Source organism: Paroedura picta, chromosome 7, assembly GCF_049243985.1.
Source record: "Paroedura picta isolate Pp20150507F chromosome 7, Ppicta_v3.0, whole genome shotgun sequence".
Lineage (NCBI taxonomy): Eukaryota > Metazoa > Chordata > Lepidosauria > Squamata > Gekkonidae > Paroedura > Paroedura picta.
The window spans coordinates 100,373,761-100,398,116 of NC_135375.1; the positions used below are offsets into that span (position 1 = coordinate 100,373,761).

Below are 24,356 nucleotides of genomic sequence, written 5' to 3' on the forward strand. Positions count from 1 at the left end.
TAATGAAAAAATGTTTAATGCAATCCATTTTGGAACAATATTTTACTGCGGAATTCTGTTATTTAGCTAACACATACTTGCCTAGTCAGTGTGATTTTTGTGGCTGTCTTCTGTTAGCCAAAGCACTGATGTCCCAAGTCAAGGTTTGTGACACACAGTCTTAAAATGTCATGTAAGTGTTCATCTGTAAGCATTTCGATTTCACAGTTTTCATCTTGGAAAAGGTTTTTTCACAGATGTATGTGGTGCCAAAGACTGTGAACATGCCTGCAGCAAATTTCTTTAGGAAGATAAATATATAATGTAGACCAAAACAGAAATCTAAGAGACTATTTTCTTTATAAATGTCTCTTAGATGATCACTGGATTGCAAATCAATTAGTTCCATCTGAAATAAGTTACTTGCATCTTCTGGTGCTACTTCAAATGGATTCAGAAACATTCTTATTTCCTTTAGAAGCTTATGACAATCAGTGACTCTGTTCTGAAATTCCACCTGCAATAGGTTCAGTGCTTTGATGTGTCTTTCAACACTGAATTGTAAATTCCCATCCTTCTCAAATTTTAGTCCACTGCAGCATGAGAATTTTGAAAAGTTACCTTCACACTTGCTTCACAAAAATGTTGTTTTGCTTCAAAAGCTTTCAATTCAGTATACATGTCACACACAAGGTTTCCTTTCCTTTGCAACCTTAGATTCAATGTGTCCAGATGTTCTGTGATATCCGTTAAGAAAGCCAAATCAAAAATCCATTCAGGGTCAGAAAGTGCTTCTTGACCTCCTTAAGAAAGGCATCAATTTCATGAAGACTGAAAAATGTTCAAGGACTTTGCCTCTGCTAAGCAACCCGACTTCTGCATGGTACAATATATCCTCATATTCTGCATCTATCTCTGAGAGAAATTTTTGAAACTGATGTTGAGCAAGACCATGATGCCTGGTGTAATTAATGCTGGATACAAGAATACATATCAAGCTTTTCCACTGAAGAATCTTACTACACAAGGCTTGCTGATGGATGATGCAGTGAAACTGCATGAGAAGTGTACCATTTAATTTCAATATATCTTCATTGATTTTTGCAACTACACCAGTTTTACTTCCCACCATATTTCTCACACTATCAGTTGTGATTCTTTTCAATTTATCCCAACTCAGACCAAGATTTTCAACTGATTTACGCATTTTCAAGAATATGTTTTCTGCAGCTGTTGTGTCTTTCAAACTATCCACCCCACACAACTCTTCTGTAATTCTGAAGTTGGAATCTATCCCTAACCCTAACCCCTGATAAACATTAGTAGTTGAGCATTGTCTATAATGTCATTGCTCTCATCTAATGCCAAAGACAAAAAAATGAAAACCTTTTGCCTTGACAACCAGTGACATATGCAACTCTTCTCCTAGTTCTTCAATACACCTGGTGATTGTAGATGCAGATAGACTGAACCCATTCAAATAGTGACTTTATCTTCCTTATATACATACATAGCTTCAACGTGGTAATTCATGGAGAGGGGGTTAAAAAGCTGAGGGGTATGGGTGCTTGAGCTTTGCTGGCTAACGAAGCACCTAGAACGGCCAAAAATGCTGTTATGGAGGATAAGAACAAGAGGGGGCTGACAGAAGGAACCATGGAGACCAAAACAAACAATGTTGCTATTGTCCTTTTTGCAAGAAAAGATGAACAGCAGTGGATGGTGCCTCTTGAGGCAGGAAGAAAAGTATGAGTATGAGGGAAAATGCCCTGAGGGTGATAGCAGCAGACAAGCAGGTTGGAAGGCTGCACAAAGAGAGGTCGGTGGCTGCTAGAGGCCCAAGGGCCTCAGGTTGGGGACCCTTGCCCTAAGGTGTCATCAAGGCTTATATAATCTGTTAAGTGCTTCAGATCTCTTTTTACTAATAAGTGTACGTGTGCAAATGCCTTGGCTTCATCTTACCAGTTAGCGGCCAGTTCACTAAATGCATATGATGCTTTTAAGCAGTCGAAAAAATGATATAGTATTGTCCACATCCCAAGGGATATTCCAAAATGCTTCCTTCTTGAAGCCCGTCTTTATTGGAGGGCAATTACAATTCAAAAGGAAATACAGCTTTGAAATGTTTATCCTCTAGCCTGATTTTTAATAGGACCTTACTGACCCATTCTTTTGGTGATCCGCAGTACTTCCTGTGGGAGCAGGGAAGGGTTCTCAAATGGCCTGCTCTCTCCACTTGGAAGGCCTTCAGGCCTGACAAAGAGCGACCCTGGCTGAAGCAAGCACAATGTGAGACTCGGTGTCATGTTCACTTTGAACCTCACGCTCCCACAGTGGCCATAGTGTCACGCAGCCCCGTGCTACCTGCCACGGATTCAGGTAAAAAACAAACCAAAGTCCTCCTGCGAGAGAGTAGCCTTGGTATGTGACACATAGCTTAGTATTATAACGATTCAATGGCTGTGAATCAGAAGCCCTTGGGGTATGAGCAGCCACTCCCATACACCTTTTTGGATCTTGGCTTTGCCTCCCATTCCTTAACTTCCAGATTTCACCCCACAGCTCTCTCCGGACACCCATTTACTCCCCTCTCCCCACCAGGTCCAGTCATTTCTGCAGGAAGAAACAAGTTCTCAGAAGGCAGCGGGACTCCATTTGCAAGGGGCCCCTCAAAAGCCGGTATTGAAAATGCACACTTATCACTAGATCTCTCTGTTCTTACACAATGCAGAATGGGGGAAGGTACAATGAAAGATACGCCCCCGTGAGGCTGTTCAGAAGCTGCTTGTCTTCTTGATGCCGTTGCTGCCTGTTGCAGGCCAAGAGCCATGCATGGCTTGTTTCTCCACATCCAAATCTTGCTGTGGTTTTATCCGAGGCCATCCTTCCTGGCCCAGGAACATTCATCGACACGAAGGCAAACAGAGGGAAAGACAGCCAAGCTGGTCTGCTGAAACAGCGTGAGAAATGAGAACGGTTAACCATGGCCACTGCAACACAAACAGCACAATATGGAACATATGAACGCATGAAGCTGCCTTGGGCTGAATTAGACCCATTGTCCACCAAAGTCAGTATTGTCTACTCAGACTGGCAGCAGCTCGCCAAGGCCTCTGGCACTTCACCTCCTACCTGATCTTTTAAATGATGCTGGGGATTGAACTGGGGACCTTCTGCATGCCAGGCTGCTACTGAGCCATAGTTCCTTCCCCAAAAGGACTAGATTTGTGCTGTGGGCTTGGACGAAATCCCTGCCGGATGCTGCTGCCTGCAAGCAGGACCGGGCAAGTGTCTTGTGAAAACACTCCAGGTGTGGACCGGAGAGCTCTCTCATACTCGGGAGTCTCCAAAAGCACGGAACGGGCGAAACAGATATGGAATCAGACCACTCATCTGTCAGGGTCAGGACTGCCTTCAAATTCTCAGTGTGGCGTTGTTCACATCACCTCCTGATAAGATTCATTGAAGATGCCAGTGATTGAACTTAGGACCTCCAGCATGCAAAGCTATGGGCCCTTTCAGGGGTGCAGGGCCACTGTCTTTCAGCCCTCAAAGTGTTTACTACATTTTAAAGAGGAAGCCATCTTGCGATGTGGGTGAAGCGACGCCTAAGAGCTCCCGTTATCTGCAACTTCTTACCACTTAGACGCGCCTTTTCTCCTTTTTTTTAACATTTGAGCCCTTGCTCTCCGCAAAGGGAGGGGGTGGTTTAGGCTTATAGGCTCGACTGTTCTTAAGACGTTCCCCTCTGATCTGAGCAATGTGTGGCAGCAGAGGAGGCTTCCGTATGGTCAGGGCTGTCCCTTCCGGATAGTAGCACCTTAGATCCATTGTGTTCTTTGAATGAGCCGTAATGGCAACCCAGCCTGCGGAGAAGAGAGATTCGTTTCACGGAACTTGTCCAAACAAGATGGAAAGGAAACATTGGGCCAGTCAGGGATGGTACTTCCTGCTTGGTCAAAGCAAAATTCGTTCCCTTTTAATGTTTGAAAACAAGGGTCCTTCATAAATGGCTCTCTTCACTGCTTGCTAAAAAGCCCTGATTTTTTAATAGCCTGCTTTTCCCCTACCAGCAGGAGTTCCAAAGCGGCTTACAAACACCTTTCCCTTCCCCTTCCCCTCCCCTGTGAAATAGGTGGGGCTCAGAGAACTCTAAAAGAACTGCGCTGCGAGAACAACTCTAAGAGAACTGTGACTAACCTAGCTGGCTGCATGTGGAGGATGGGGAATCAAAGCAGAGTTAAGTCTGCCGCTTTTTAACCACTACACCACGCTGGCCCTCGGAGAGATGCAGAAATCAAAACCCATGTCAAAACTTTACTATGCTGTACTGGATCTTCATACTAGAATCCATCAGCCTAAGGCATTGGATGAAATGGATCCACAAGAGAGTAACCAGCCTACAGAAGAGAATAACCAGCCTACGGAAGAGAATGTTTGAGAAAAGGTGGTGAAGTTACCGGCAGATGAAAACTTTATGTCAGCCACTGCCACATGATGATCAATGCCTTCCAACGTCACATCTTGAGGAACAAGCGGTGGGAAATCTTTCATGCGCTCTTCGCCTCCTGTGGGAATCTTGTATTACAAGACAGAAAACCTTCAGTTCAAACAAGAAGAGCTGTCCAGTAAAGAGCAAAGTTGACAGGCCACAGCGCCTTAACTTTTGTACTGTTCATAGTCCTGCTCCCGAATCAGTCCCATTAACTACTCTGGAACTAGATGGGCACAAACCTTGAGAGATTTCTCTTGGTTTGTGTCAAACTCTCATCTGGATAATATCGCCGTGATGTGCCCCATCATGTCAACTACTCCGTAGGAGATCCCCTTTGGACTCTCACCAGTGGAAAAGTCTGAGAGGCACTATGTGGGTTCTCAAACATAGGCAGGTGGCCTTGGGTATGAAATAGCTGGGTTCAGATCCTGCATCAGATACAGAACTGCTGGGTGGCTCTCTGTGCTTCCTCTAACTGTGCGCATGAGTTCATTAACACACCAAGCTTTGCTCAGCAGCAATCTGAAGCTGCGCAGGGTCTCACAATGCCCATTATAGCGGTTCTATTCCAAGCAGGGTGTGAACTTCTCCGCTCACTGAGGAGGAAAAAAATGAGAGAGAGCACTGATGGCTTTTTTTACACTTCCTCTCCAGTATTTCAAATGCAGAGGGCGCGGGCCTTTGTGTTATAAAGATTAACAGCAATGGGAACCGTCAATCCACGAAGGAGCTCAAATCCATTCTAGGAGTTGTGATTTTAAGAGGGACCGACCATGCCGGACAAAAAGGCACAGAAACGGTCTGCTTCTGCCGTCTACTTCTGAGGAGCTCTGCAAGGAGCAAACACAATGGGCAGTATTCTTTTCTTTTCTCCACAGCAGAGGACCACCAAGATAGGAGGAACTTGTCAGAGACAAGGGAGCCACAGTGCCTGGGCTAAGAGCAGAACAAAGCTTGCCTTGTGCTGGGCCCAAGAGGCACCACAGTGAACGGCCGCAAAACGAGAGAGATCACCAGGCATCTGCCCTCACAGTCTCCAAACGAGGTCCACGCCAGCGCTGCCTTACCTTCAGTAGTTTATGACCTGCGTGTTTCTGATAGATGGCATCTGCTTTCTCGACCAGCGTGAGGTGGACGGGCAACAAGTTAGAGGCCACCACCGTAAACCAAGAGGACTGTTTTCCCTAGGGAGGAAAAAGGCTGGGGATTATCTGGAAGGCATGTTCAACCCCTGGAACATTCTTCACGCTTTGAGAAACCCCAGAAGTGGCACGATCGTGCAGAATATGGTTGGCAAGCAGAGCTGTGGATATCCCCACTCAGGGCCTCTCCCCTTCCCACCCTCTCCAGGCCCATCGTTGGCCATATAGGGTCATATCACCCAATAAATGTCTTAACGCATTTAAAAAATATTTTTAAAATTAATTAACTCCCATCCATTTGGGAAACCCTTCTGGGGCCATCAGGAAACCCCAGAGGTTCGCAAAACCCTGGGTCAGAGGGTCAAACAGGCCGAGGTTTAAACAAGGATCAAACAGGCTGAGGTTTAAACCCTTATTCTGCCCCCGAAACTTGATGGCTGGCCTTGGCCCTGTCACCTCCTTGCAGCCTAACCTATGTCACAAGAGTGGTAAGGACACAACAGAGGAAGGGAGAAGGATGGAAGCCACTTTATAAGCATCTCTGCACCTGAGAAATGGATTGCAGGCAAGGGAACGTTGGCTAAACAGAAGGCTTTGACATCCATCAGGGTCCCATTTCAGGGGTTTCTTCTGATGTAAAAGTTTGCTTTTCAGGATCCGTCAAAAAGCCATGCGCCGTTTTAACCCCTCTGCCAAAGGTCCTTTTAATGAACAAATTTTAGGCTTTCAGGCTTTTTGCCCGCTGTTCCAAAACCAGGCAGGAGTGCCGAAGTGCCATGCTCAGTGCAAAGGCAAGAAGGGGAGAAGTGTCAGGCTAGGGCAGTAATACCCATGGATCTCCCCAAATGGGCTGACAAGAGGCTGTGGTAAGAACCACCACTGTGTGACATCTACGTGTTGATTTCTCTCCCCCTTCCAGTCTGGCCTGGAGAGGTGCAGCCTCCATGGGATGAAACGGAGCTTGGGTCTTTACTGCTGGCTCTGGACAGGACAGGCCTGCTTTGTCATAAGCACATCTGAATTTGCTCATCACACTTTGTCAGAGGCGTGTGGTGCAGCCTCCACTGGAAGGTCACGCAACATGGGATATTTGCTCCTATTGTCTCGTTCACAATAGCCTCTTTCAGAAGCTTAAACTGCTGCCCCCTGGTGGAGATGGACAACACGGCCCCCAGGGGTTTTAAAGAATTCTGGAAGGCCTGCAACATGGAACTGTTTTGCCAGGCCAGGCAATAACATTGTAATGTACAGGCCTCCCTGCCCGAGAATCCACCCACCAATAAAACCCCTCCAGACCCTGACCAGGCTTCAGAAGGGTTTAAACCAGTCTTTTTCAATCAGGGCTTTGTGAATCATAGAATAATAGAGTTGGAAGGGGACCTCATGGGTCATCTAGTCCAACCCCCTGCACTATGCAGGACACTCACATCCCAATTGCTCACCCACTGTAACCTGCCACCCCCTTGAACCTACACAGAATCAGCCTCTCTGTCAGATGGCTATCCAGCCTCTGTTTAAAAATTTCCAAAGATGGAGAACCCACCACCTCCCGAGGAAGCCTGTTCCACTGAGAAACCGCTCTAACTGTCAGGAATTTCTTCCGGATTTTTAGGCGGAATTTCTTTTGAATTAATTTCATCCTATTGGTTCAGTCCATCCCTCCAGACGGACCAGAAAATCTGTGGTTTCTTGGCATTCCAGGAAGGGTCTCCAAAATGGGTGGGAGTTGACTCATTATTCATATATTTCTTAACTTTGTTAAACATTTATCAGGTGATATGACTACATATGGTCATGTCGACCTGCCCTCCCACCCCAATGGCCAATGGGAGTGGTTGGGGAGGGGAGGGGTACCGGGAGGGTGACTACACAGCTCTGCTTCCCAACCATCTTCTGCACAGTCACGTCTTGAAGCCTGAATAAGGTTCTAGGGGTTTCTCAATGGTAAAAAAAATTGAAAAAGACTGGATTAACCTATTAGGAGGAGACAGTTTTTAAAATGCTATGTTGTTTTTCTTTTCAATGTATGATGATTTTAAGCTTGTTTGTCACCCACCGTGAGTTGATAAGGGGAGGGTGGAGGTCAAATAAAAAGTTGATGATGATGATGCCCAGGAGGCTTCTGAGACCTTATTTACGTTATTTGAAGTCTGCCTTTCTCACAGGGAGTCCAGGCAGGTTGCACAGAGCAAGTCAGCACGACCCACCAAATGGGACATTCCATAACCAATGGATTAGAATTTTAGAAGTCTGGAACTACCATAAAGAATGAACTGAGACATCACGCAAAAGGGAACTTGTGATCAAGGACGGTTCACCAGCGTGTCCTGCAGTCCAAGGAATCTACCCAGCAACTGCCGACAAAAACGGACTGTCTTTTCCCTATTGGTAGAATATCCTCCACTGAGAATCAACTGCAGCTCTTGCTCAGGTTTTCAACCCCTCCCCTCTTCAGGCATGCTGTGAAGGAAGCCTCTGACCACAACTGACTGAGACAAGGAACAAGTTTCTCTGTCGCTCAGTCTGTGTCAAATTGAGGGGCAGCCATCGCTGCTGCTCTTCCGAGAGAGATGCAGGGCTGTCTGGGAGCATGCCGGCGCCTTCCTTTTGAAGAGGCAGGCATGACGAGAACAGCTTTCCCCTTCAATCTAACAGTTGGCTGATAGGGAGGCCAAAGGCAAGTCCCTTCTCACTTACAATACTGCTGTGTCCAGCCTCGCTACTACAGGGAAGTTGCAGCCAAGCCATGCATGTCTTCCCCCCCCCCAAACATTTTATGCCTGCCATACAGGCTTATTGTGCAGATGAAATAGGATGGTATTGAAGGGTTCTCTTGTCTACTGTTTCATCTACACAACAACCCTGTGTGGTAGGGTCTCAAATGTTTCTTCTGCACAACAACTGTGTCCACCCTCCAAAGCATTCATTTTCCCTTGGGGAGCTGATCTTTACAGTCTGGGAATGAGCCGTCATTCCAGGAGAATTACAGGCCACACCTGGAGGTGGCTATCCATGGACTGGAAATAGTCCTTGCGATTTGGAGGTAGGGCCTCAAAAGAGTACAATGCCTCCCAGTCTACCCTCCAAAGCAGCCTTTTTTGCCTGCGGGGCTGCAATCTTTATAGTCTGCAATTGCGGAGGGCGGTCGGCAGACTGAGGTGGGAGCAAAGTGACATGGGTGTCTTCCACCTGGGCAATGGCTCTGGCCAGGCCTTACCAACCAAATTTCTCTAGAGCCCATTGTATTTTTTCCACAGCGGGCTTCATTGCTAGTACTATGTAAGTACTAACATGACCTATTAAGTAGCACAGAAATTACATTATAGGATCCTACTTACAATAAGCTATAGACAGCAATACTGACTCGCAGTCCCTGCTCGTATTACCCAAGACTCAGACAACCTTTATTGGCATACACCTATTTCCCAAGTAAGTTTGTATACCATTTTGTACAGTGCAACCCTATCACCTGTGCAGAAAAGCCCTCTCAAATGCACAGGTAATACCTTGTCATCCCCACCCCCTTACCTGTATATAATCAATGCGTCCCAATGCACCCAGGAACAAGGTCATGCCAGGTTTCAACAAAAATGTCCTTGGAACTATGGCGCAGGTCGGCAAGACAACTTTGACTTCCTTCTCATTTAGGAGGTTTAAAACCTAGAACACACAAGCAGGGGCAAGTTTATAGATGGTTTAAGGCAAATGTACCTGTTTTCTAGGAAAACCCCGAAAAGACTAGGATCTTGGACAGCTGTATGGGGGCACAAAGTATACAATAATTTGCAATGTGCTGGGCTAGGGAAAAGGGGTGACTAGAAGAACACTTCTTGGGTCACTGATAGGGAGACGGCACTTGCTGCTTGAATGTTATTCATGGGCTAGAATGCTGGACACGATAACTTAATCTGAATGAATGAGCACAATGGCTTCAGGCTGAAGTGAAGTAATGACAGACACGAGGCTTCCTTCTCTCTCCGTGGTCCAATTGTTGTGAAATTTGGAGGGGGATCAGGGAAGAGCCTCCTGGAGCTACCCTGAAAGTTCGGAGGCTGTAACTGGAACCCCCCACCTCCCAGGAAAGGCGAGAACACCGGACTTCCCATTAAAGTCAATGGCGCCGTTGACTTTAAGTGGCGCCAAAGCTGAATCGGTCCAGATCGGGTCCCTGGTGCACAAGCTTTGCTGTATGCATGCCCACCTGGATCCCCTCCCGCTCCAGGCCCATCACTGGCTACTTTGGGAGAGGTGGGTGGGTCTGCATGACCATATGCGGTCATGTCATTTGATAAACGTTTAACAAATTTTAAAATATATATAAAAATGAATTAACTCGCACCCATTCAGGAAACCCCGGGACTTTATGAAACCCTGGTTGAGAAAGCCTGTGGTAGGTAATACTGGTGGAACACTGTACCTAGTGACATCAGGGCCCTCCAGGATCGTAAGCAATTCTGGAGGGCCTGTAAGACAGCTCTGTTCCACCAGGCCTACAGCTGAGGTCAGGAAACCAACAACAACCGAGTGCAGGATTCCCAATCTGAAAACCAAAGCCGAGAACCAGAGCCCAACACTGACTGAGCCAAGAAAGATTTTAGTCATATCGGAGAGAGAGCTTTTAACCTATTTATTCACTTTAAAACCTACATTAGAATATTTTGATCATACTTATTGTTTATGGTCCCCCTTCAAGGATCGCTGCCTTGTTGTGGCAAGGGGGCTTGCGTAGCTCAGTGAAGCTATGAGCTATGCCGTGCAGGGCCACCCAAGACGGACAGGTCATAGCTGAGAGCTCTGACAAAAGGTGATCCACTGGAGAAGGAAATGGCAAACCACTCCAGTATCTTTGCCATGAAAACTCTATGGACAGTTCCAATAGGCATAACGATATGACGCTGGAAGATGAGCCCCTCAGGTCGGAAGGTGTCCAATATGCTACTGGGGATGAGCAGACGGCTAGTACGAGTAGCGCCAGAATGAATGAAGCGGCTGGGCCAAAGCCGAAAGGACGCTCAGTTGTGGAAGTAACTGGTGGCGAAAAGACAGTCCGATGCTGTAAAGATTTTTATTCCATAGGAACCTGGAACGTCAGATCCATGAATCAGGCAAGCTGGACGTGGTTAAACAAGAAATGAGAAGACTGAACATCGACATTTTAGGAATCAGTGAACTAAAATGGACAGGAATGGGTGAATTTAATTCAGATGACCATCAGGTATACTACTGTGGACAAGAATCTCGCAGAAGAAATGGAGTAGCCTTCATAATCAATAAGAGAGTAGGAAAAGCAGTCTTGGGATACAATCCCCAAAATGACAGAATGATCTCAGTTCGAATCCAAGGCAAACCATTCAACATCACAGTGATCCAGGTCTATGCCCCAACCACTGCTGCTGAAGAGGATGAAGTTGATCAGTTCTATGAAGCCCTACAACACCTTATAGAAGCAACGCCAAAAAATGATGTGCTTATCATCATGGGGGATTGGAATGCTAAAGTAGGAAGCCAAAAGATAACTGGGATAACAGGCAAGTTTGGCCTTGGAGTACAAAATGAAGCAGGGCACAGGCTGGTAGAATTTTGTCAAGAGAATACAATGGTCATAGCAAACACTCTTTTCCAACAACCCAAGAGACGACTCTACACATGGACATCACCAGACGGTCAACACAGAAATCAGATTGACTATGTACTCTGCAGCCAAAGATGGAAAAGTTCTATACAGGCAATAAAAACAAGACCAGGAGCTGATTGTGGTTCAGATCATGAGCTTCTTGTTGCAAAATTTAGGCTTAAATTGAAGAAAGCAGGGAAAAGCACTAGGCCACTCAGGTACGAACTAAATCATATCCCCGACGAATATACAGTAGAGGTGACAAATAGATTTAAGGAATTAGATCTGATAGATAGAGTGCCTGAAGAACTATGGACGGAGGTTCGCGACATTGTACAAGAGGTAGCAACTAAAACCATCCCAAAGAAAAAGAAATGCAAGAAATCAAAATGGCTGTCTGAGGAAGCTTTACAAATAGCTAAGGAGAGAAGGGAAGTGAAAGGCAAGGGAGAAAGAGAAAGATACACCCAATTGAATGCAGAATTCCAGAGAAAAGCTAGAAGAGATAAGAATGCCTTCTTAAATGAACAGTGCAAACAAATAGAAGAAAACAATAGAATGGGGAGGACCAGAGATCTTTTCAAGAAAATTGGAGATATGAAGAGAACGTTTCATGCAAAGATGGGTATGATAAGGGACCAAAATGGTAGGGACCTCACAGAAGCAGAAGAGATTAAGCAAAGGTGGCAAAATTATACAGAAGAACTATACAAGAGCGAGCTTTACATCCCTGATGACCACAGTGGGGTAGTTACTGACCTGGAGCCAGACATCCTGGAATGTGAAGTCAAATGGGCCTTAGGAAGTCTGAGCAACAATAAAGCTAGTGGTGGTGACAGCATTCCAGTTGAACTATTCAAAATCTTAAAGGACGATGCAGTAAAAGTGCTACACTCAATATGCCAGCAAATTTGGAAAACTCAGCAATGGCCACAGGATTGGAAAAGGTCAGTTTACATTCCAATCCCAAAGAAGGGCAATGCCAAAGAATGTTCAAACTACCGCACCATTGCACTCATTTCTCATGCTAGCAAAGTTATGCTCAAAATCCTACAAGCTAGGCTCCAGCAATATGTGGACCGAGAACTTCCAGAAGTACAGGCAGGATTTCGAAGAGGTAGAGGAACTAGAGATCAAATTGCCAACATACGCTGGATCATGGAAAAAGCTAGGGAGTTCCAGAAGAACATCTACTTCTGCTTCATTGACTATGCTAAAGCCTTTGATTGTGTGGAGCACAACAAATTGTGGCAAGTTCTTAAAGAGATGGGAATACCAGAGCATCTTATTTGTCTCTTGAGAAATTTATATGCAGGTCAAGAAGCAACAGTGAGAACTGAACATGGAATCACGGATTGGTTCAAAATTGAGAAAGGAGTTCGGCAAGGCTGTATACTGTCGCCTTGCCTATTTAACTTGTATGCGGAGCACATCATGAGAAAGGCGGGATTAGAGGAGTCACAAATTGGGATCAAGATTGCAGGGAGAAATATCAACAACCTCAGATATGCAGATGATACCACTCTAATGGCAGAAAGTGAAGAGGAACTAAAGAGCCTGTTGATGCGGGTGAAGGAGGAGAGTGCAAAAGTTGGCTTGAAACTCAACATCAAGAAAACAAAGATCATGGCAGCCGGCCCTCTCAATTCCTGGCAAATAGATGGGGAAGAAATGGAGATAGTGACAGATTTTATTTTCCTCGGCTCCAAGATCACTGCAGATGGGGACTGCAGCAAAGAAATTAAAAGACGCTTGCTCCTAGGGAGGAAAGCTATGGCAAATCTAGACAGCATCCTAAAAAGCAGAGACATCACCCTACCAACAAAAGTGCGTTTAGTCAAGGCTATGGTATTCCCAGTTGCAATGTATGGCTGCGAAAGTTGGACCATAAGGAAGGCCGAGCGTCAAAGAATTGAGGCTTTTGAACTCTGGTGCTGGAGAAGACTCTTGCGAGTCCCTTGGACTGCAAGGCGAACAAACCGGTCAGTCCTAGAGGAGATCAGCCCTGACTGCTCTTTAGAAGGCCAGATCCTGAAGATGAAACTCAAATACTTTGGCCACCTCATGAGAAGGAAGGACTCCCTGGAGAAGAGCCTAATGCTGGGAGTGATCGAGGGCAAAAGAAGAAGGGGACGACAGAGAATGAGGTGGATGGATGGAGTCACTGAAGCAGTAGGTGCAAACTTAAAAGGACTCCAGGGAATGGTAGAGGACAGGAAGGCCTGGAGGATCATTGTCCATTGGGTCGCGATGGGTCGGACACGACTTCGCACATAACAACAACAACATTGTTTATGGATTATATTGAGTGTTTTAATGCTGTCATTACCCACCCTGAGCCTACCAAGGAAGGGGGGGGGGGTAATAAAAATAAACCATAATCATTGTTATTAGCCATGTTGGTGTGCAGCAGCAGGACAAAGATTGAGTCCAGTGGCACCTTTAAGATCAACAAAGTTTTATTCATGGTATGAGCATCTTCGCTGTTTCAGATATTCTAGCCACCCCACTACTTGGGGCTAGGAGGTTTGTTTGGTAGAGATGGTAACTCCACTGTAAACTTCGTGGCTGAACAGGGATCCTTTTGGGTCTGAGATGGCAAAAGCACTGGAGAAATCCCCATTGGCCTGCCAGGTTCCTACTGCATCTCCTCACATAGCTTACTTGGATTGCAGACAATATCTGCGAAGCTGCAGGGCTAACACAGCGACCGCTTGGTCCTGCTACACCAGCTGGGGCAGCCTAAGTTGACGAGGCCCAGCTCTTTAAGAACAGAGGAAAAGCCCTGCCGGATTAGACAAGCGGCCCATCTCGCTCAGCATCGTGTCTGGGCTGATTCATTTCTGCAGCAAGAAAAGAGAACAGAAGCAGCTCTGGACAGTAAATGTTTTCTTGACCACTGGAAATATGCTGCATATGGATGTGAATACAACAGCCTCAAAATGCTGAGAAAAGCCAGGTCATGTTGGGAACCAAACGATTTCAAGAAAGTAGGAGGGAAGTCTGAAATGACCAAGGGAAATTTTTTAATTAAGGCTGGTTAATGAACAGCTTGTTAGCACAAAGCACATCTGCCTAGTTCAAAGCTGGGACGGCTTAAAAAAAAAAATTCCCACAGCTTTCCGCTGGGTCTAGTAATGACTAAGTGATGGTTGCTTAAGGTTCCTTGTGAAATGAACTGTGGGGGGGCTTTGAACTGCTTCGCGGGGAGCAGCTATTGATCGTACGGAGTCCTTTTGTTTGAAGCCTTCCGAGAGGGACAACAAGTCGAGTGAACTGGCGGAGGGAATGGAGTTCTTGGCGGCTTAATCGTTTCCAATAACCGGGCCTGCTTATGATTGCATTTTGGAGCGTGTTGAGCAGGCTCCAACAGGCTTCAAAATCCTCTTCCTTTCAATATCAGCTGTCTCTAGCTGGAGACTCGGTAAGAACAGCCAGACCAATGGTTCACCTAGGCCCAAAGTCCTGCGCTACATACTACCCAATTGTGAACACGCACAGGCATGACCCTAAGTCACTTTGAAACTGACTTATCCAAGACAGAAATAGTTCATGATGTGTTCTGCAGAAAAATTCATGCCACCACCCAGAATTAACACCAAGCTGCGCATCCATCAGAACTGCTACTTAATCCTGAAGTGAGCAGTTTCCTCCCAGGACCATATTATCAATGGAAAGCATTCTGACATGTTTTGAAAACAGGTCCTAGACTCAATCATATTATTTTAGAGTATATCACAAGAGGCCAGGTGATAGGCAAAGGAAAGCCTGAAATTTCTATCCCCGCACCCCCCAAAAAAACCCTTTATTAACAGATTCCGCGCCATTGGCTCTATAGAGGAACCACGCATACCACATAGACCAGCCTTTTTCAACCTTTCTGACTGTAGACGAGCCCCTGAAATTATTTCTCAGAATCCAAGGAGCCCCGGAAGTGATATCAACTGGCCAGAAGTGACATCATTACCTGCAACCTTAGCCCTCCTTTCGCTCCCTACCACTGCCTTTAATACTACTATGGCAGCTTTGCCTCATGTACGCTAGAAAGAAGGAGCCGAGAAAACAGTCTCCCCCCATCACGCCACTTCAGAGATCCCATTTTTCTAGGCAGGCTCTATCAAGCCTAATCAGGAGCAAAGAATATCCAAATCTGGCTGCTCATGTTGCATTAGTAATTTAAAATACAGGCAAGTAAGTAACACTTGGGTTCCAACAGCAGCAGACTTGTTTTTTGTATCCGACTTTTAAGTATCCAAATGAGTCTCAAAGGGGCTTACAATCAATCACCTGCCCTTCCTCCCCACAACAGGCACCCTGTGAGGTCGGTAGGGCTGAGAGCTCTGAGAGAACTGGGACTGGCCCAAGGTCACGCAGTTGGCTGCATGTGGAGGAGTGGGGAATTAAATCTGGTTCTCCAGATTAGAGGCTGCCACTCTCGACCACAGCACCAAGCATAAAGAGGAAATCTATTCACGGCATTTCTATTCTGCCTTTTTGTCCAAATAGGGTCACTAAGGACTGCCTCAGATGCACGGCTCTGAAGTGTGTACCACATCCTGGCCCCTACCTGGTGGAATGAGTTCCCAGGTGAGCTACGGGCCCTGCGGGATTTGCCAGCTTTCCACCAGGCCTGTAAAATGGAGTTCTTCCACCAGCTAATTAGGTATATCGCCCCCCCGGGAGCCAGGGTTGGAAGTTACATCATTCCCCTCCATTTTCTCGTATTGATAAGGGGAGGGAGAGGGATGGGATTCTTTCTTTTTTCTGCCATGCTAGTATTTTTAATGTCTTTTAATGGGGATTTTAATGGGATTGAGACTATTGTGACCCGCCTCGAGCCTAAAGGAAGAGGCGGGAAATAAATCCAATAATAATAATAATAATAATAATAATAATAATAATAATGATAATGATAATAATAATAATAATAATAAAAAGACCATCGCTACTGGAACCATGTCCGTTAAACCAATGATGACCGGCTATAATGTCTTCGTGTAATAAAGGAGCATTATGTGCGGTTTACAGCTGTTGCTTCAGCTGCTAATCTTTGTCAGGTTTATTTGCTAGGGCAAAGACAGGCCTCAGTCTCTCCAACACAGCTTCTCTGGGGACTGCAGAACAGCAAAGGGCTCTGTGTTTGCCCTAGCAAGTTGCAATCTGCTGCACGAAGACATAGTAGGGCATGCTTCCAAAGGGTCTCAGAAAAAATCTGTTCTCGCTACGTGAGATTCTTGTGTAGATTTTTTTCTAAGCGTGATGAGCTCAAAGAGGTGCAAACGTAGCCCCCTGTAATGGCAGGGGACATTTTTCCGTAGCCCCCTGTAATGGCAGAGGACATTTTTCTACACGTCACTGTACGAGCCTGGTACACGCACAATATAACATGGGAGGGGGCAGCCTCTTCTCTGCACAGGGCCTAAACTGTTTAAGCCAGGTACAAAAATTAATACACAGATGGTGCATTCTATGAAAATGACGCGTGGAGCAAAGGAGGCCATATCTTTGCCTCCCAGACTGGCGATCAAAGACTTCTTCTATCCCCCACAGATAGACTTCTTAAAAACAGAAGAGGTCCTTACGCAGCCGTCTCTTATAATTCCCGGAGTGTCGTGAAACCAGCGGGCGTCTTTCACTTCATTGTACGAAAGTTCGGCTTTCTTGGTTGGTTTGGATGGAATGGTGGGCTCTTCCTCTGCATCAAAAGACAGCGCTTCGGCATCAAAGTCCACTTCCTGGTTTTTCCTCAACTTATGTGTGAGCTGAAATGTTCTTCCAACTCTTCCTGCATCAAGAGGGAAAACAGATACCCCGTTAACGCATATTTACTACAACTGGCAGTTTCCTTCCCTCCTTATGAACATCTACGGCATTCTGCAGCTCTACAGTGAAGATCAAACATCTGGATTTCGTTTTCAGGACACGCTCTTCCTTCTGTGTCTGCCTTCTGCACGACTAGCCTTTTAATGCTGCCTCTTACTTTAATAGCACTCAACATTTAAACTGCCTTTTCAAATGCCTCCTACTTCAATAGCACTTGGCCTTTATATTGCATTTGCAAATGTTCAAGGCGCATCTGGCATGACTGGGTCGCACATGGGACAGCAGAGAGATATGGGTCCAACACCAGCCTCTTCCCCAAATTCCCCTCCTCCTTGGCTGTAAAAAGAACAGTGGGTGTGCACACTCATGCCAAGCCTGTGCTTCCACAGAGGATCATGCAAAAGCTCTGCCTTTGTTTCCCATCTCACCCAAACAGCCAATCTAGGGTTTACTGGCTGTGAACTCACTCAGCAATCCAAGGGCAGGGCAGGGAAGACAGCGTTATTTAGACAAAGAAGACAGAGTTCAAATGCAATTTTAGAAAATCCAAGAGTAACCGAAAGGGGAGAGGGAGGGAGTGTGAACACAAAAAGAAGCGTACAGATTGCTTGAGCAGGGGGAGTGGGGTAGACCAGGAGGCTAACAATGGAAGGCACCTACCATCAACTGTTAAACCCGACGGAACAACTCTGTTTTACAGGCCCTGCAGAACCGTAACAAGTACTGTAGGGCCTGGAATCGCAGGCACTTCTGGGAGTGTTCCACCAGGCTGGGCCCAGGGCTGAAAAGGACCTGGCCTGGCTGACAAAAAGTACACTTGTTTTGAACCAGGGCCCACCAGGAGGTTCACTGTTTGAGAGCGTAAAGCTCTAGTGGGTGTTACAACATCCCTGCAAAGCTGGTCAGTATCTGTGTGAAATATAGAGAGATGAATATACACATCATCATCCCAACTTCCAATATGATTCATGTCTTCAATGCAGGGTTATCCCTGTATTGCATGCAGGAATGGAGCAGGAGGTTGGGAAGAGAACGCATCCGTTTCTACCCCTGTATTATGCACAAATAATCTGGCATGCTGCTAATATATAGTGAAATAACAGCTGAATTTAACTAGACCACATGGGGCATTCTGGACAACTAAGAACTGAACAACTCTCATCGGGATCAAAGACACATACAGTGTAAGGCAGCCTTTCTCATCCTTTCTACCAATGAGAAACCCTTGAAACATTCTCCAGGCTTTGAGAAACCCCAGAAGTGATATCAGGAGACCACACCTCCCTGCCTCACCCCCAGAAGTGCCATTACCAAGACACACCCACTGGATGTGACATCACATTCCGTCGACCCCTGCCCCCAGTGCCAGAAATGGTCCAGCAGCCTACCTTGCTGGGCAAGGAATAAGGCTAGGGCAGACATCCACCACTTCATTGCCCCCTGCCATGCTCCCAACAGAGTTAAGTTAAAAGGATGGTACTTACTCCTCTGGACTCCAGTTGCTATCATGTGCAACAAGCCTCAGTCAGCAAAGATTTTTATAATGGGGCCCCTCCCCTTTCTACCCCCTTCAGTCCCATCATTGACCATTTTTTTTGGGGGGGGGCATTATTTTATGCTATCATCTGTATCTTTGGGGGGGGGGGGTTCAACAGGACCATATATGAGAGCCAGCTTGGTATAGTGGTTAACAGCAGCAGCTTCTAATCTAGCAAGCTGGGTTTGATTCCCCACTCCTCCACATGCAGCCAGCTGGGTGACCCTGGTAGTGCTGTTGTCATACAGCAGTAACATCAAGGCTCTCTCAGCCCCACCTCCCTCACAGGGTGCCTGTTGTGGGGAGAGGAAAGGAAGGCAATTGTAAGCTGCTTTGAGACTCCATCTGATAGAGAAGAGCAGGGTATAAAAAACAACTCTTCTTTTTCATATCACTTGATAATTGTTTTGAAAAAAAAATTATATATATATATATATAAAAATAAAAATTAGTTCCCAGCAATTGATGAAACACTTCTGGAGCCATAGAGAAATCCCTGGGTTTCAGAAAACCCTTGTTGAGAAAGCCTGGTGTAGGGAGTCACCTGCACAAAGGACAGGTGCTCAAACCTTTCAAAAAGTTTCCAGCAATAAGTTACAAACTGCACCATAAATGTTTGTGCATTTTGTTTGTCTGAATTGTAATGTAGGGATTTCTACAGACCTCAATAGATTGAAATAGCGCTGCCAGTTCTGGGTTGGGAAATACTTGGAGATTGGGAGGGGGTGGAGCCTACGGAAGACAGGATTTGGAAGGGGAGAGACCTCATCAGGATACAACATCCTAGAATCTAACTTCCCAAACATCCATTTTCTCCAGGGTAACTGATCTCTATTGTCCAGAGATCAGTTGTAATAGCAGGAGATCTCCAGGCCCAACCGTTTAATATCAGTTATGTACAGAACTGTTAGAACTTATTCTGTCCTCGAGAACTGCATGAAGAAGAGAAGCACCTTGGGAAAAAAACAAAGACAAGGCTTCCTTTATAAGCAACTTTTCATTTTTACAGGTTAATTTCTGCACAGCCCCAAAAATAAAATCAGAGGGACCGTGATTATTTTTCAATAAAACATTTTGCCAATGGAACACTTGTTCTTTTCAGTTATATATTATATTGCTTTTATGTTTTGCTAGACATGTTCTTAAGTTTCGAGTTTGTTTTTCCAATGTTTTTTATATCATCCAATGCCCCTGTAAAAAGTTGTTTAAAAAGAGGACTGGGCTGTCATTTGGCAAACACTGGTTAAATATGTCTTTAGACTTGCATCAGCGTCCCTAAAAAAAGGGGAGAGATTAGGGCATCTGAATGTCACAACATACTGAAGTTATTCCAGTGTACTTACTAACCTTTGACTCTCTACTGCAGTACTGAAAAATGCACAGGTTAGTAATTTTTATTCAGGCAAAATTTTTAAAATTTTCTGTGTTATAGCCAACAGGGTGCTGGAAAGCCTAATCTTTATTTTTTACATGGAGTTTCTCTTCATGCAGTTCTCGAGGACAGAACAAATTCTAACAGTTTCGTATGTAATTGATATTTTACCTAATGTTGCTATTATATTATTACATTATGTATTATAGAAGATTCCCCTGACAAAGCCTTTGGGCAAAAGGTGTAGGGAATTTGGGGAAAGTTTACTGAGAATTATCTTATTTTGTACCAGTGGCCTTGGCCTTGTTTTCTGTATCCTGTGACTGGTGCAGTTCTTTATTTTCTTATTACAAGTGAGGATCTGAACCTTGGTCTCTCAGATCCTACACAACACAGCTATACGTTACATTTGGACGGGGGAGCACTTGCATAATTCCCGGAAAATACACACCTGTCAAGTAACTTTGCCTTTTGAGGGTTTTCAGATGTTTCTGCTCATCTTCAGTGAGGTCTTCCTCAGTTTTTGCTGCATCTTCCGCTAGTCTTTCTTCTCTTCTGAATATTCTGTAAGGCGTAGGATTTATAATCGGGAATTTCAACAAGTTTAAAGTAGTGCCTGAGGAAATGAATGGAAAAAATTCTACAAAAATGAAATCAAAAGAGTATCAAGATTCCACAGCAAACATTTGGTTTTTATCCCTCTCTTATTCTAAGAAGCTCTTGGTGTCATATATATCCCCACCTCCGGTGGTTGCTGCTTTCTAAGTCTAAAACACATTTTGAATGTAGGCCTCCATGTTCTATGATTTATTACATTTAAGGAACAACAACAAAAAATCAACTGAGAACTTATTTCAGCATACTTTTACTGAAATAAAAAATACTACCTCGGGCAACTCTCAATATTATCAAACTCTTTATCCAAGAAATTAAATGTAATGGATGAGGATAGACACATGTCTACTGAACATGGTTTGAGAAATGTAAGATGGGATCCAACCAATTTTTCTACCCAGAGCACCAATTAGATATGCTGGAGTCAAAGGAGTTGCATGGACAAAAGCCAGGACGTAAAGTCTCTAGTAAAAAAGGGAACGGAGTCACTGGAAGCCACTTGTATATCTGCTACTCTCTTAACAAGGAATAGTCTGCAAAAAGTAAGCAACGCACATTCTTATTTGCGAAAGATGATGGGGTGGTGGCAGCAAATTCGCTGTATGCGGACATTTATTTGAGAGCTGGGGTAGTGGTCAAAAGTCTGAGCTACAATTCTTCTCTCATGGCACCTTTGCCACTCGCTTCCTATATGGCCATTTTCAACTGAAGATCTATGGGAACAATAACTGAAGTAACTTACAGGGCTTAAAAAAAAAGAGTTTAAAGACTACAAGACAATGTGTCTGAAAGATTGTGTATGGCCTGGAGCAGTGGTCCCCAACCTTTTTTTGGCTGGGGACCGGCAGGGTGACGACCACGCCTGCGCATCGCGCAAGCGTGGCCGCGCCCACGCACCGCGCATGCGCAGCCGGGCCACGCATGCGCTGCAGAAATCGTGCATGCGCGATACACACCGTGGCCCTTATTCCCTCTCCCCCCCTCCCGCAGTAAGAAGCTTCCCGGGCCGCAAGCTTGCGGCCTGGGAAGTTTTTTACTGCGGGGGGGGGGGGGCGGGCGGGGAGAGGGAACCGCGGCCCGGCGCCCTGGCCTTCACGGCCCGGCACTGGGCCGCGGACCGCAGGTTGGGGACCATTGGCCTGGAGGATAGGAGACATGCCAAGTAATATTCACTTCTTACATATGACCTCAGAGAGCTTTACACTCTACTCCTCACAAGTTTTCAGCTTTTACTGCTCTCCTTACAGCTGTTAAGAGACTGCATGACCAGCTCCAGAAGCACAATAGTGTTTGCAGCAAAGCAGATAGAATTTTTGCACAAACACGCTTGCTCCATCCGAATCACTGCTATCCACAAGTTGCCATCGTGAATGCATGTTTTTTTAGGTGCCAGAGAACTCTTGTGATCGGTGAGACACCATCATCTGCACAATCAGCTCCTGCAGGGAACCATTTGAGTAGGGAGCCCCAAGGAAAAACCATATAGCTCTTCCAGGTGGCTTCCTGCATTTCAGGATAGCGCAACAGCACCTAACCCAGCAATGTCCAGCAGCAATAGACCACCTTCCCTTTAGTGGCCCCAAAGAATATGCGCATAGTGAGTTAAATGCCTAAGTTCCCTCTGACCTGGCCAAGGAGAAATGGTTGCCCTGCTGATAGCATCTGAGGCTCTGGACTTGCAATAGTCCGACTGGAGCAGCGTATTAAAGAGAGTCGACTTCCCAGTGTTGGTAGCCCCTACAAGGAACACATCCCCGTTGAACTTCCAAGAAGACTGCATCTTGGTGATGAGCTCTTCAACCCCATAGCCTGTCTTGGCGCTGATGAGGTGCACATCAACCACTCGTTGGTCTGGGCCCCCTCTACTCCAATCCAGGCCAACACGGGCGCAGGCCTCCAACATGCGCCCCTGGATGCGCTTCAAGTACCCAGGCGAATCGCCAGGCAACAAGTCCAACTTATTGCCCAGCACCAGGATGTTGGCTTCATCTCCCACCAGCTGGGAAAGATCATGTGGGAGGGAGTCAGGCAGGTCCAGCACATCTGCCATGCAGAGTACCAGGGGTGGGCGGCCATGGCGGCGAGAGCCCTGCACAGCATTGCTGACCACACTGCGGTACTCCTCATGGGTCATCTGCACCCGCAAGGCCTGCTGGTGGTGCATCAGCAGCCAACAGCGCTGGCAGACAGCATCCTTCAGAGCCTTCTCAGCTTGTTCCGTAGCTTGGGCCTTTTCCTGATCTTCATCTTCTCCTTGGGGCGGCTCTCCAGGCGTCCCCAAGAGGCTCAAGTACTTTTTGCTGGGCAGATACCCGGGCAAAGCAGGGTCCTGGCAGTGAAGTTCCGCGCCACAGCCTGAGCAACCCACCCCGCTCGATGGTATCGAGGGGTCCGGACTCCCCGAAACTTTGTGAGGCTTCTTCTGCCGGGGCTTCTTGGGGCAAGGCTGGTTGGGAAGCTGCAGCGGAGCGGGTTCCGGGGACACCCGCAGGATCTCCTCCTCCTCCTGCTGCTGCTCTGCTTCCTCGATGAGCCTACTCAGCAGCTTCTCGACGTCCTCCTCCTCCGGGAGGTACTCGGGGAACACAAACACCTCTTCCTCCTCACGCGGGTCCTTCGCGGCCGCAGCGATAGCGGGCCGGCGCCTCAGCGGCCGCTCCGCACTCGGGGCCGTGGAGAAGCCGCCGGGCGCCGCTCGCCTCAGGGCCGCCCGTGCGCCTCCGACGGGCCACGAGGCCCAGCGACGCCAGCCGCCCCGGAGGCCCAGGCCGAGGCCCAACGCTCGTCTCAGGCCGTTCATTGCCACAGCCACGGAGAGAGACGGTCGCGTGCTCCCGCAGCACGGTCTTCCGGTGACGAGCGGAAGAACCGCGTGCATCTGTGTGTGGCAGAGGAGCCGTCGCTCTAGGGTTCGAACTCTCTGTGGACGACGCTTCGTTTTGGGCCCTGCAACGGAGCGGCTGAACTCGGGAGGGATGATAGAGTCGCTGGGGATAGATGGGAACTTGACTTCAGGCCTCGCCACCCGCCCCTTTCTGGAGGGGCGCGGTGCACCCGGGCTTTTAGTGGGTGCGGCTCCGCTGGGTTTCCCTGCGGGATCGCAAAAGGCTGTGATTTGCGTGCGCATTGTCGCCTGTAGGTGTTTGGTCGTTTTGGTCTGAAGCTGGCGAACACAGTTTGAGCCTATACCTTGAACAACAAAGGTTGAGTCCAACGGCACCGTGAAGACCCACAAAGATTTATTCCAGGCGTCAGCTTTCGTGCGCATGTCAGAGGAAGTGTGCCTGCACGCACAAGCTCACACCTTGAGTAAGTCTTTGTTGGTCTTCAAGGTGCCACTGGACTCAAATTTTGTTCAGTTGTTGGATATAGTTATTTTGCAGCAGTCATTCAGGACGGGGCGAGACTGCCTGTAGTAGTAGAAAAGAGCAAGAGACCATTAACAGCTTGGTGTAGTGGTGGCCTCTAATCTGGAGAACCGGGTTTGATTCCCCACTCCTCCATACATGGCCAGCTGGGTAACCTTGTACCAGTCCCAGTTCTCAGAGTTTTCTCAGCCCCGCCTACCTCATAGGGCGCTAGTGTGGTCTGTACGCTGCTTTGAAACGCTTTGGGTAATGAAAAGTTGGCTGTCTTGGAGATCAACTTTTCTAACAAAATTAGTGTTGTGTCCCAAGGAGCAAGCCCGCCGCATCTCTGACATGGCCCATGATGGATCAGTTCTGCCCTCTGTGTCACACAGACACCGAATCCCAGGGATCATCAAGAGGTCCACTGGC

At 46.7% G+C, this 24,356-nt stretch overlaps 1 protein-coding gene across 3 annotated transcripts; it reads right to left on the reverse strand.

The window, feature by feature from the left end:
* Window positions 1–23,535, reverse strand: NOA1 (nitric oxide associated 1). Of its 3 annotated transcripts, XR_013232688.1 has the most exons (9): window positions 22,204–23,535; window positions 20,414–20,578; window positions 16,813–17,015; window positions 9,145–9,276; window positions 5,542–5,658; window positions 4,440–4,557; window positions 3,619–3,845; window positions 2,738–2,929; window positions 1–716 (listed from the first exon to the last, which is right to left on the reverse strand). XR_013232688.1 is itself a non-coding variant. In XM_077345701.1 (8 exons), exons 1-7 carry the CDS (start codon window positions 23,453–23,455, stop codon window positions 3,622–3,624), a joined length of 2,211 nt encoding a protein of 736 aa, XP_077201816.1. In that variant the 5' UTR covers window positions 23,456–23,535; the 3' UTR covers window positions 2,023–2,926; window positions 3,619–3,621. The 3 variants fall into 3 exon arrangements, 2 of the variants coding, with proteins under 2 accessions (XP_077201816.1, XP_077201815.1); XM_077345701.1 differs by lacking the exon at window positions 1–716 and having other exon boundaries at window positions 2,023–2,926; XM_077345700.1 differs by lacking the exon at window positions 1–716 and having other exon boundaries at window positions 2,023–2,929.
* Window positions 23,536–24,356: the final 821 nt, after the last annotated feature.